At 39.5% G+C, this 12,435-nt stretch overlaps 1 protein-coding gene across 1 annotated transcript in view; it reads left to right on the top strand.

The window, feature by feature from the left end:
• Positions 1–12,229, top strand: part of LOC103524402 (T-box transcription factor TBX20-like) — a 70,731-nt gene extending 58,502 nt beyond the window's left edge. The window contains exon 8 of the mRNA XM_026833506.1: positions 10,810–12,229. Coding sequence (XP_026689307.1) covers positions 10,810–11,332 — 523 coding nt within the window. The 3' untranslated portion in view covers positions 11,333–12,229. The remainder of the gene's footprint in view (positions 1–10,809) is intronic.
• Positions 12,230–12,435: the final 206 nt, after the last annotated feature.

The following is a 12,435-nucleotide window of genomic DNA, read 5'->3' as shown; positions in this document are numbered from 1 at the left end:
CGACACGATTTTTTCCGAACGACAAGGGGTAACGAGCTCTAAGTTAACACAATCAACATGGTTGAAACACCATCAAAGTCCTAGTCGTCCTGAAAACTCAAATTAATTTGGATCTCAACCAGGTCAACCAAGGCCAGGCTCAAAATGCTCAAATTAATTTTGGTCTGAAGTTTAGACCAGACCTAAAGACCTTAGCACAGAGACGTTAAACCTTTCAAGAATAGAGGCGATAAATAGTACCTACTTTTCAGCAAGATTTTAACACAGTGACGATCTCTCACACAGTGACGATCTCTCGTACAGATGTGAACGGGCTAACGATCAACCTAACCGATTTGATGGATTAGCCACTTAACATGGCTATTATGTTAATCAATAGGAAGCTGACAAAACAAGCCTCTCGCCCGGTGTGGTCTAGGGGTCCCTGGGTTCTACCTCTCGCTGAGTTATGCATTTTTCTCTCCACAATTTTAAAGAGGTAATACCTCTCTCTATTATAAAAGAGTATAGTGATAATAATTCGATATTTTTTCAATTCAATGATCTAATAGCTTCTTCGGACTGGGCTTGGGTAATAGGATTAGAGGAGTCTTGACTGTCATTTTTAAGTGTTTTTGTTATAGCTACCTATTTCGGAAAGAGGTTATCGAGTAGCTTGAGAGAAAGTTTTCCGACAGTAGGAATTAGGAAACACCGTAAAGCGCCGATGGAAATAACGCGGAAGTGAAAGTGGAAAATTAGAAGAAAGGAGCCTCGGATTACGTATTTCCCTTGTAAGAAGGGTGAAACTTCGCTTCACAGAAGACCCAATGTGCAGACCACCACCAGGGGCAAAGACCTAAGATGGTCTTTGCCCTCTTAAAATAAATGTTGAAAAAAAGATCATCACCAGGTTCCAGAACTCATTCACAAAAACCAACCTCTCATCTCGAGTACCTCAGATCAAATCGATTGACACTCATCCTTCTCCCATTAGATCATCCTAAATGTTCAACCTCTTGACATTTTGGCGTTTACCCTAAGGGACCCCAGAGTCCCAGACAATCAATGAATATACTCCAAGTTTAGGACGATCATTAAGAACCGTCAGTGGCGTGTGAGATAAGTGAGATTTTCAAAAAGGGAAGCTATTAACCCAGATTTGTAGAAGCTTAAGCTTATCCTTTAGGGCTATTTGCCCCTACACCTAAGCCTCTGATTGGCTACAAAACCCATAGTACACCAAGCCAATCTGAAGTGTATTTTCCTTTCGGGGAAACTGATCACCACATCACCAAGACAGGTTGGCCAAACCACGTACTAGCTTGTCGTCGGTACCATAAAATAAAGGAAACCTTGTTTAGACTGGTTCGGTAAAGGGACTTTTTAATCTCATTTGAGCAGGATAAACAAGGTATTTTCTATCTTTTCTACTATACCATTTCCCTAGTTTCCATGGTGGAGACCGCGCCACTGAGAACCATAATTTAAGGACAATCTTCCCACCAGGACCACGGGACGTGTCAATAGTTTTCTCCAGCCTGATACGTCAACGTCAGACGAATCAATCATTTCATTGTTCCTGATTGGAGGGCAGGTGATTTGAGAACTGACAGGCTGCTCCTGTTGTTTTTAAACCTGAAGGCTCCCTGGTGCTAGAACGCGATGTTAATAACTTCTGCTGCTGTGGGTTTTGGAATAGAATGTTTATAATAATTAGGACACTGAGGGACAAGGTATTGGTATTAGTAGGGCCATCGGCTTTAATAAACACCCTAATGTCACTGCGACCTGGTTAGATCTTTTTGTGACTTACGATAACTCTGATTGTTATAGTTTCTCTCTGTAAATAGCTTTCAATAAAAAAGGACACTTATTTGAGGTAATCATGAATCCACGTCCCAAATGAATGTTTGTTCATAATTATCAATTAATCACAGTTTTGGAAAATTTATCCTAGAAAATTGGAAATTGTTTACTTGACGATTTAGCAACAATTGACTTTTTTGGGAGACAACCTATGCCAAATTGTTAACGCCAAAATGCTCAATCAATGTGCATTCATCCAAGGCACCCTTTATAATGAAGAAATAAACTTGACTATCAAAATCCGACACCCCAGTGTATTGACATCAAATGGGAAATCAATTAATGGTTTTGGAGTGTATATTAGAATTGAAATGCAGACTATTTCATTTGGGTGGTCGTGAGTGACTCAATGATTTCATTCATTGCGGCAAAACCGATTAGACATGGACGTTAATGTATGCAAACTTGGGATCTGAGAGGTGCACACTTCACCTTTGAGTGGCAGGAAGTGCGGTTTTTGAGATCTTTTGAATTTGAAGATTAGCAAAACTAGGTAGACGATGTATGTTCCTCAATTTGTTTAGGTAAATAGAAATTTTTCATTAAGTAGGTTTGTTTCTTAAGATCTCATCTCAAAAGGAATAACCGACCAATATTTTCAATGATTGGTTAAACAATCATTAGGGTTATTCATTAAGGAATGCTGTAGCCTGTTGGAGTCTATAGAATTGAAATGCAGACTATTTCATTTGGGTGGTCGTGAGTGACTCAATGATTTCATTCATTGCGGCAAAACCGATTATACATGGACGTTAATGTATGCAAACTTGGGACCTGAGAGGTGCACACTTCACCTTTGAGTGGCAGGAAGTGCGATTTTTGAGATCTTCTGAATTTGAAGATCAGCAAAACTAGGTAGGCGATGTATGTTCCTCAATTTGTTTAGGTAAATTGAAATTTTTCATTGAATAGGTTTGTTTCTTTAGATTTCATTTTAACAAGGAATAACCGACCAATATTTTCAATGATTGGTTAAACAATCATTAGGGTTATTCATTGAGGAATGCTGTAGCCTGATGTCTGGTATTTAAATCCTCAGTTTTTAATCCATCATCACTTAGGGCATTCGGAGGTGGTCTGGTTAACTTTGAATTCTTCGGGTGGGTTTTAAGGACTAAAGTCCCAGGTGTGGTAAGAATGTATATACACCGCTAAATACTCGTAGTCATAAAGGTGGATTTCCACCAACGCGATTTTTGCCGCGCGACGTGTCACTGCGACCTGGTTAGATCTTTTTGTGACTTACGATAACTCTGATTGTTATAGTTTCTCTCTGTAAATAGCTTTCAATAAAAAAAGGACACTTATTTGAGGTAATCATGAATCCACGTCCCAAATGAATGTTTGTTCATAATTATCAATTAATCACAGTTTTGGAAAATTTATCCTAGAAAATTTGAAATTGTTTACTTGACGATTTAGCAACAATTGACTTTTTTGGGAGACAACCTATGCCAAATTGTTAACGCCAAAATGCTCAATCAATGTGCATTCATCCAAGGCACCCTTTATAATGAAGAAATAAACTTGACTATCAAAATCTGACACCCCAGTGTATTGACATCAAATGGGAAATCAATTAATGGTTTTGGAGTCTATAAATTGACAAGCTTCTGTCTTTAGACTGACAGTAGCTTTTGTTTTGATTCGTGAGCTGATTTGTTTCGTCTGTTTCCTGAGGATATTTCCAGATGAAGCTAGTCTGGTTGTTCAAACAACCCAATAAATTGATATCTAGTCCATTTTCCGTTAATTTTACGAGGGATACACCCAGCTTATCTCCATTTGAATTTGAACCACATCAATGGCAGTTTCCCTCTCAACTAGTAAATGAGTAGGTACCTATGTACATATATAAAGGTGGATTTCCACCAACGCGACTTTTGCCGCGCGACCCTGTCGCGCGGCAAAAATCGCTTAGTGGAAACGTGTCGCGCGACACGAAAAAAAGTCGTGCGACCATGCGACTTCTATCCGATGAAAGTCGGTCCGGATCAAAGGAATGTCGCGTAGCAATGCCAGTGGAAACGTGTCGCGCGACTCTTCATTTTAGTTTGTTCCTTATTATGAGTGGGAGTGCTTTAATTTTAATAAAATTTTAATTTTTTTTATAATTTTCATCACCCTATATCACGTTGAATACACAGCTTAAAAAAAAAAAATAAATTAAAATATTTTTTAATTGCAAGTGAAAACAGGTGACGTCGCGCGACATTGTCGCGCGATTTTGTCGCACGACAGAGGTCGCGTTGGTGGAAATCCACCTTAAGAATTCAACATAATGTTAGTAAGTAGTCCCTAACTAGCATCAGCAAAACCGTGTGGTCCAGTGTGTAGCAGAAACTTTCCAATGACATTGTTTACGACTCAGAAGAAAACCAATAACTCTTTTTCATGTCCGTAAATAATTCATTTAAAAGTTTGAATTGTAAATTGTTTTTTATGCAAGTAGTAAAACATTTGTCTTGAGCTATGGTGAGAATGGGCCTCTGTACATAGTTTCTGGTTTCTGTTCAGACGTTGTGTCTCCGAGTATCTTGAGCTGTTGGTCGAGTTTTACCCCGTGGATTGTCTCAAGATTGAGTTCAATCCGAGGTTGACCTGGCTATTATGTATAGGGAAATCCTCGTTTCATCTCAATCCCGAATTTGTGAACCCCAGCATAAGAATGCTAAGGTGATTTTCAGAGATGAAAGCCAGTCAGCCCATTTTATTTACTTGGAGGGTAGCGCGCATGCCTTCGTTCTCGTAACGGTAAGCTTTGTCCTATCCTGTCTTCATTCTGATTTCAGGACAATAAGACCTCCGTTGGTACAGTTCCCTCTATGAAACCTCTTCAAAAAGAAGATATAAATGTGGATAATGCCGATTTGAGATCTACTTCTACAGAGTGGTTATTACTTCAAACACACTTGCAGTATCCCTACTCACTGTGAAATCATCTAACATCTTGCCAGATTATGTGTCTGACACACAAAGCTACCATTTCTGGACGAGGTATTTGAAAAATCTTCGAGCAAGCAGCGATAAATCCCTCGCACACCTTGCGAGATGACAGCAGCAAAAAGCGAGGCTGGAATTCTTGGTGTAGAAGTCAATAGTACTTACGGGTTTATCAATATTGGTTATTGCCAATATGAAAAATCCGTTCCAATAATCCCCGTGCTTGGGCCGGTGCATACAACTGCATGTTGTGCACTAGGAACATTATCAGAATGACGTACTTACTCATTTTTTATTGATCAATGTGTCGGTTTTACTGTAGTTGATTCGGTATAGCTCTGTGTTTACTCGTGTCAGGGTAAATTCCTTGCTAATGTGGTAGGATTTTGAGGGATTCATCAAAGATCGAGGCCAAAAATTGATATAATCAGAAATCCACTGTGTTTAAAACTGCAAGACAAAATAGGCTTTTAAAAAGAATTACCAAATGAAATTTTAGACTCTAAATCAGATTAATAAAACAAGTGGACTAAGAACCAAAGTAGTCTTCGAAAGTGGGAGTTTGGCGTCTCCACTAAACCAAGTGCATAACTTCCCATGCTGGCGTCTACTGTTCACAGTTGCTTTTGAGAAAACAAATTGCCATTTCAAATAAAGAACTTTTTCTCCCAATAGCGCCTACATTGGAGGAATGGAGGGGGAAAATCAATTATCATATTTGAGATTAACTTTGTACGTCATTCACAGGTAACAAGCACTATTAAATTTTATCCCCTTCTGTAGAGACTAGAGAGAAAAGTTCAAAGATCAGAAATAAATCCAGAAGTCAGTAAACTATTCACAAAATCTTCATCAGGCGTTGGTATTTCTGTTTTAAAGTGTAGATCTTCAATGAGGTGAGAGTTTGGTATAACAACTGTTAGAAGCAACAATATGTCTTCAAGTCTTCATCTATCTATTATAAAGAAAATCAGATCAACCAAGTTTAATGTTGCACGTCACGTCGCATCGCATCGAATTGAATTTCAGTTTTTCAATAGGTAGGTAACTATTTTGCCAAAACATCCACCAATAACAGCGTCCATTTATTCAATAGTTGTGGGTGACTAAGATCAGTGAAAAAAAGATCATCACCAGGTTCCAGAACTCATTCACAAAAACCAACCTCTCATCTCGAGTACCTCAGATCAAATCGATTGACACTCATCCTTCTCCCATTAGATCATCCTAAATGTTCAACCTCTTGACATTTTGGCGTTTACCCTAAGGGACCCCAGAGTCCCAGACAATCAATGAATATACTCCAAGTTTAGGACGATCATTAAGAACCGTCAGTGGCGTGTGAGATAAGTGAGATTTTCAAAAAGGGAAGCTATTAACCCAGATTTGTAGAAGCTTAAGCTTATCCTTTAGGGCTATTTGCCCCTACACCTAAGCCTCTGATTGGCTACAAAACCCATAGTACACCAAGCCAATCTGAAGTGTATTTTCCTTTCGGGGAAACTGATCACCACATCACCAAGACAGGTTGGCCAAACCACGTACTAGCTTGTCGTCGGTACCATAAAATAAACAAAACCTTGTTTAGACTGGTTTGGTAAAGGGACTTTTTAATCTCATTTGAGCAGGATAAACAAGGTATATTCTATCTTTTCTACTATACCATTTCCCTAGTTTCCATGGTGGAGACCGCGCCACTGAGAACCATAATTTAAGGACAATCTTCCCACCAGGACCACGGGACGTGTCAATAGTTTTCTCCAGCCTGATACGTCAACGTCAGACGAATCAATCATTTCATTGTTCCTGATTGGAGGGCAGGTGATTTGAGAACTGACAGGCTGCTCCTGTTGTTTTTAAACCTGAAGGCTCCCTGGTGCTAGAACGCGATGTTAATAACTTCTGCTGCTGTGGGTTTTAGAATAGAATGTTTATAATAATTAGGATACTGAGGGACAAGGACTCTGATTGGTATTGGTATAAACTGACAGGCTGCTCCTGTTGTTTTTAAACCTGAAGGCTCCCTGGTGCTAGAACGCGATGTTAATAACTTCTGCTGCTGTGGGTTTTGGAATAGAATGTTTATAATAATTAGGACACTGAGGGACAAGGTATTGGTATTAGTAGGGCCATCGGCTTTAATAAACACCCTAATGTCACTGCGACCTGGTTAGATCTTTTTGTGACTTACGATAACTCTGATTGTTATAGTTTCTCTCTGTAAATAGCTTTCAATAAAAAAGGACACTTATTTGAGGTAATCATGAATCCACGTCCCAAATGAATGTTTGTTCATAATTATCAATTAATCACAGTTTTGGAAAATTTATCCTAGAAAATTGGAAATTGTTTACTTGACGATTTAGCAACAATTGACTTTTTTGGGAGACAACCTATGCCAAATTGTTAACGCTTATATTGCCCAAAAAAAAAAAAAAAAAAAAAAAAAGATGTTGCTGAGAAAATCTCGATCGATATTACTTCTACCTACAATAAAAGAGTGCCTTTTATTAGCCGAATGTTCTCTGCCTCCTGATAACATTTCAAGTTTTCAAAAAATCCTGAACGAAGAAAGCTATCATCCGAAAGTGCCACTTTTGCCCCCATCCTTTCCGACCCCCAGTCCCCTATCACTCCTGACCCCCAGACCCCACCGTTCCAAGCGGGTCTGCCTTTATGTCTCTCAACGTCCGAGACTAACGAGGCTCTCATCCGAGGTCCGTTCAGCTTCGGACTCCATTCATCACAACCTCCTACTCTCTCGGGATCCCAACACGATAATGGTCCGCTGATCTTCACAGGTGCAACTTGTAAGGTCCAGAAGTTCCCCTGCTAGTAGGTGGTCACACTCTGAGTCCGGCGAGAAATACCCATTTCCATAACGAGAGAGAATAATAATGAACAGAAATTAATTGTTAAACATAATATTACACGTATGAAAAATAACACAGATATTGATATTATTATTCCTGGTTATGTCTTGCTTCTTGAACGGCGGGCGGCGCGGGGTTGAACTTTCACATTTTCACAACATCATTGTCACTATGCACTTCTAGATAAAATCATGAACGGCCTGTACAGGTAGTTGACTTCCGAGTAATTTCGGAGACTGTGCCCGAATGGTCTCCGAGTGTGTCCACTCGGAGACCAAAGGTCAACAGTCATTTCAATATGATCCTGAATCATGAGTCCAGAAGTCAGCTCTTGCAGACTCTATTTGATAAAGCACAACTACTGCAGCAATGTCCTGATTAAATATGGATAAAGTACTATAATTATAAAAGTACACCCACAAAATCAAAACATCCACAAAGGATATCCACAGGAAAGTTCTATTGTATATTAGAGACAAGGTCGGTGGAGAGCCGCCTGAAATTCCACTTAGACATCGACGGGGGGCTTCCACAAGGATCATTCATCTCACCTTGTTTTCTTTATAAAATGGCTTCTACATGTGGTTCCCTATCTTTACTATCAACTTTTATAAATCTCGCCAGCACCTACGTTCGTGTCAAGGAATGTGTGACATAGGAGTGGTATAAGGCCCCCCCAACCATTCTAGTCAAAGAGCTGCTGGAATTAGTCTTCTCGATTCTCGATCGTTGTTTGCCATCACGACGTGTCAGACTGTCAAATGGTTCGAATTTTTCTTTCCCTTTTATCTTGATAAGTTTGAATGAGTGTTATAAGAGTACCAGCAGCCTAATCAGTGTGTCTGATCCGAAACGAGTGTGTGGTATCCTCTCTAATCTCCTCCTTGGTATCTGGAGATCAAATTAATCTCTCAGCTCGCCTTGAATGGGCCGAATTTTATGAATGAAGTCTGTTTGAATGAAGTGGCATCTCTGTGGATAACGAGCTGGTCCACACCATCACAATGTTGAGTCTAATGAATGAAGTCTGAAGTATAATAGTCCGTGATAACAAATTGTGAAAATAGGAAGACATTTATTTTTCATACATATCTACATCCTGTTCAAACTTTGAAAGGCAAAAAAATGTTTGAGAAAACAGGACCAATATCTCCATTAGCTAACAACAGGATCTACAATTTCATGCTAAAGTGTTTGACGTGTCGCGCGACTCTTCATTTTAGTTTGTTCCTTATTATGAGTGGGAGTGCTTTAATTTTAATAAAATTTTAATTTTTTTTATAATTTTCATCACCCTATATCACGTTGAATACACAGCTTAAAAAAAAAAAATAAATTAAAATATTTTTTAATTGCAAGTGAAACAGGTGACGTCGCGCGACATTGTCGCGCGATTTTGTCGCACGACAGAGGTCGCGTTGGTGGAAATCCACCTTAAGAATTCAACATAATGTTAGTAAGTAGTCCCTAACTAGCATCAGCAAAACCGTGTGGTCCAGTGTGTAGCAGAAACTTTCCAATGACATTGTTTACGACTCAGAAGAAAACCAATAACTCTTTTTCATGTCCGTAAATAATTCATTTAAAAGTTTGAATTGTAAATTGTTTTTTATGCAAGTAGTAAAACATTTGTCTTGAGCTATGGTGAGAATGGGCCTCTGTACATAGTTTCTGGTTTCTGTTCAGACGTTGTGTCTCCGAGTATCTTGAGCTGTTGGTCGAGTTTTACCCCGTGGATTGTCTCAAGATTGAGTTCAATCCGAGGTTGACCTGGCTATTATGTATAGGGAAATCCTCGTTTCATCTCAATCCCGAATTTGTGAACCCCAGCATAAGAATGCTAAGGTGATTTTCAGAGATGAAAGCCAGTCAGCCCATTTTATTTACTTGGAGGGTAGCGCGCATGCCTTCGTTCTCGTAACGGTAAGCTTTGTCCTATCCTGTCTTCATTCTGATTTCAGGACAATAAGACCTCCGTTGGTACAGTTCCCTCTATGAAACCTCTTCAAAAAGAAGATATAAATGTGGATAATGCCGATTTGAGATCTACTTCTACACTCTACAGAGTGGTTATTACTTCAAACACACTTGCAGTATCCCTACTCACTGTGAAATCATCTAACATCTTGCCAGATTATGTGTCTGACACACAAAGCTACCATTTCTGGACGAGGTATTTGAAAAATCTTCGAGCAAGCAGCGATAAATCCCTCGCACACCTTGCGAGATGACAGCAGCAAAAAGCGAGGCTGGAATTCTTGGTGTAGAGCGAAATTCACGGAAAATAAATACTACAGTCTCTTTATAAAACACTACATACAGGCATTCGTAAATGAGAAAACAACAAGGTAGAAAATGAAAAAGAACCCAGTAAAGAGGAAAAATTTGAACGGAGGAGACTCAGGAGAAATTCAAAGGAAGAATCAGCAAAAAAGATATGAAGGGGGTAAGAACGAACAAGAAGGGTAAGGGGGGAATAAAAGGGTAAGGAAAGCATTGGATTATCACAACAAAATATTGTTCCAAAGCAAGATGGTTTCCAAGAGCGTATTCTCTAATCTTACTAGGAACGTGTTCGGAATAAATTCCAAAGAAGCTTTCTATATCTCGTCTTCTATTGTAAATGTTACAACAGAACACCCAAATAAGCACCATTCAATAGGATAAGGAAAGTCGTGTGATGTTCACACCAGATTTTTTATATTAAAGGTTACCTTTTTTCCCCCTGTTTCTCCCTGTGTACATACTTACTTTGTCTTTTGCCACAAAAACCCTCGCCATCAACGGAAAGATTTCAACATTTACAAAGCGAGGATGCACAGAGACGAGAGGTTGAGATTGAATTAGTTGAGGAGATGATGAAAGGTCGAGCTTTGAGGGAAGTTGAATAATTTGAGATTGAATTGGACTAGTAGAAACTTGGAGAAATATACATATTTGTATATTTTATACTCGCCTTTACGTTCAATGTGTACTAAGATGGAAAGTATCGAGTCATGCATTTGCTCAGAAGAATACATGTGGAAGGTTTGTCATTTATGAAAGTGTTTTTTTTTTTTTTTTCGTCAACGAACTCATTTCGAAACATGAACTCTTCTTTTGCTTATCTCGTTTTCTAACCAGCCTTTTCCTCTTCTGCTTGCAGGGATCCTATGGAGATGATGTTGATGGAGCAGCACTTCCTACGGACGCCTCTCCGAATGTACTCAGAGATGGACTCCGAAAACAACAACGCCAGCAACTTCTTCACCGCCGCCATGATGGAGAAGGCCCGGGTCCAACTCCAGCTGTGGAACAGTCGCAATCAACCGTATGACATTCACAGTATGTTGATGCAGAACGGACAGTTTGCCGGGCAGCGGGTCGTTCCTCCACATCTGTGGGGCAATAGCCCACCCGGGCCGTGGTCGGGGAATGTCCCGCCTGGTCTCCTAGGGCCTCCGGTACCCCTCAGACACAACGTCACCCCGCCACCACCTACCAGCACACCCTCTAGTTCTGGATCTCCCTCACCCTCCTCGGAGGGCCGGTTAGCGAGGCCCCCTCCTGTTTTTCCCACCAATTCCAATCAGAGTAGGTTTAGTCCTTATCATGTGATTCCCAAAGGAAATCCGGACAGGCAGTCTGTGTCTCCTTCTGCGCCTTGTCCTGGGATGCAGAGGACTTAGACGCGTTTGTTTCATGAAGCCCGAGGACTATGGTCACTGGTATGCATAAAGACAAAGCTTTTACTTCAGGAGGGGATGCTTTGTTCAGAAAATTTGGAATAAATCCTACCAGAGCTATAATATCTTCTACCCGTACTCTAACCTCTACTCTTTAGAATACTAGTTCCACTAAAATCCACTAAAAGCTTCGTTCTTGTGCATACCAACCAATCTTTTGCTTGTTTAACGATCTCGTATTTGATTGGTCAAATGAAAACTATTCAATGAGCATATTTTCAATGTTGCACCAGCAAAAAAGTGACTACGGTCATGGGCTTTCAACTATTTAGATTTTTCTAATTGATAAGTTATGTTGTGGTTGTTCAGTTTTAGTTCCTTATTTTCAGTTCGAGAAATCGTTTGGAATCTGCCCAAGTTTGTGTGCTTCCTAAATGTGAAAGATGGTCCATCTTTTCGCCAATGCACCACAAACTGTTCGGATGGATTTACTAACGATAATCTCGGGCCGAGTTTTTAGTCATTTTCCTTTAGTTTTTTTTTTATTTGAGCCTGTACATAATGTGTTTCAATTGTAAGTAGATTATGTTTCAATAGTTTTGTTATGTAATTAATTCCATTTAGAAGCAAATAAGCAAACCCATTTGGACAGGGTTGGGAGTTTGGTATAGGGTTTTTTGAGTAGAGGGACACTATAAAGTCTTATTAGGTCAGTATAAACATGGGTAAAGGTGGGTTTGTATGTGATGCCTGCTTTTTATACATGGGCATTTGTGGTAGTTGTAGAAGTGAATATTGCTGATGGGTTTTGAAGATTCTGTTATACCAACTAAGGAACCAACTCAGAGTGACAATAATGAAATTGCTCCTAACCTTTTCATTGCGATTTAGGCAACAAAAAGTTCCATCTGCCAAACTCAAAAGCTACGCCTTCAATACATTTTGTCATTTCCACAATGTTGGTTTGTATTCTGCAAAACTGTTGAAAAAGAAAAAAAAAAAACCTGAATATTTTTCATTATTAAAATATCAGCATTCGCGCCATTGACGGTTCGCAGGAAGAGTTGCAAAAAAATGATTGAAGTCAGACAAGTTGATAATGATTG

Source organism: Diaphorina citri, unplaced genomic scaffold (assembly GCF_000475195.1).
Source record: "Diaphorina citri unplaced genomic scaffold, Diaci psyllid genome assembly version 1.1 scaffold97, whole genome shotgun sequence".
Taxonomy (NCBI): Eukaryota; Metazoa; Arthropoda; class Insecta; order Hemiptera; family Psyllidae; genus Diaphorina; species Diaphorina citri.
The sequence above is the reverse complement of the archived record's forward strand: the minus strand, read 5'-3'. Positions and strand labels throughout refer to the sequence as shown.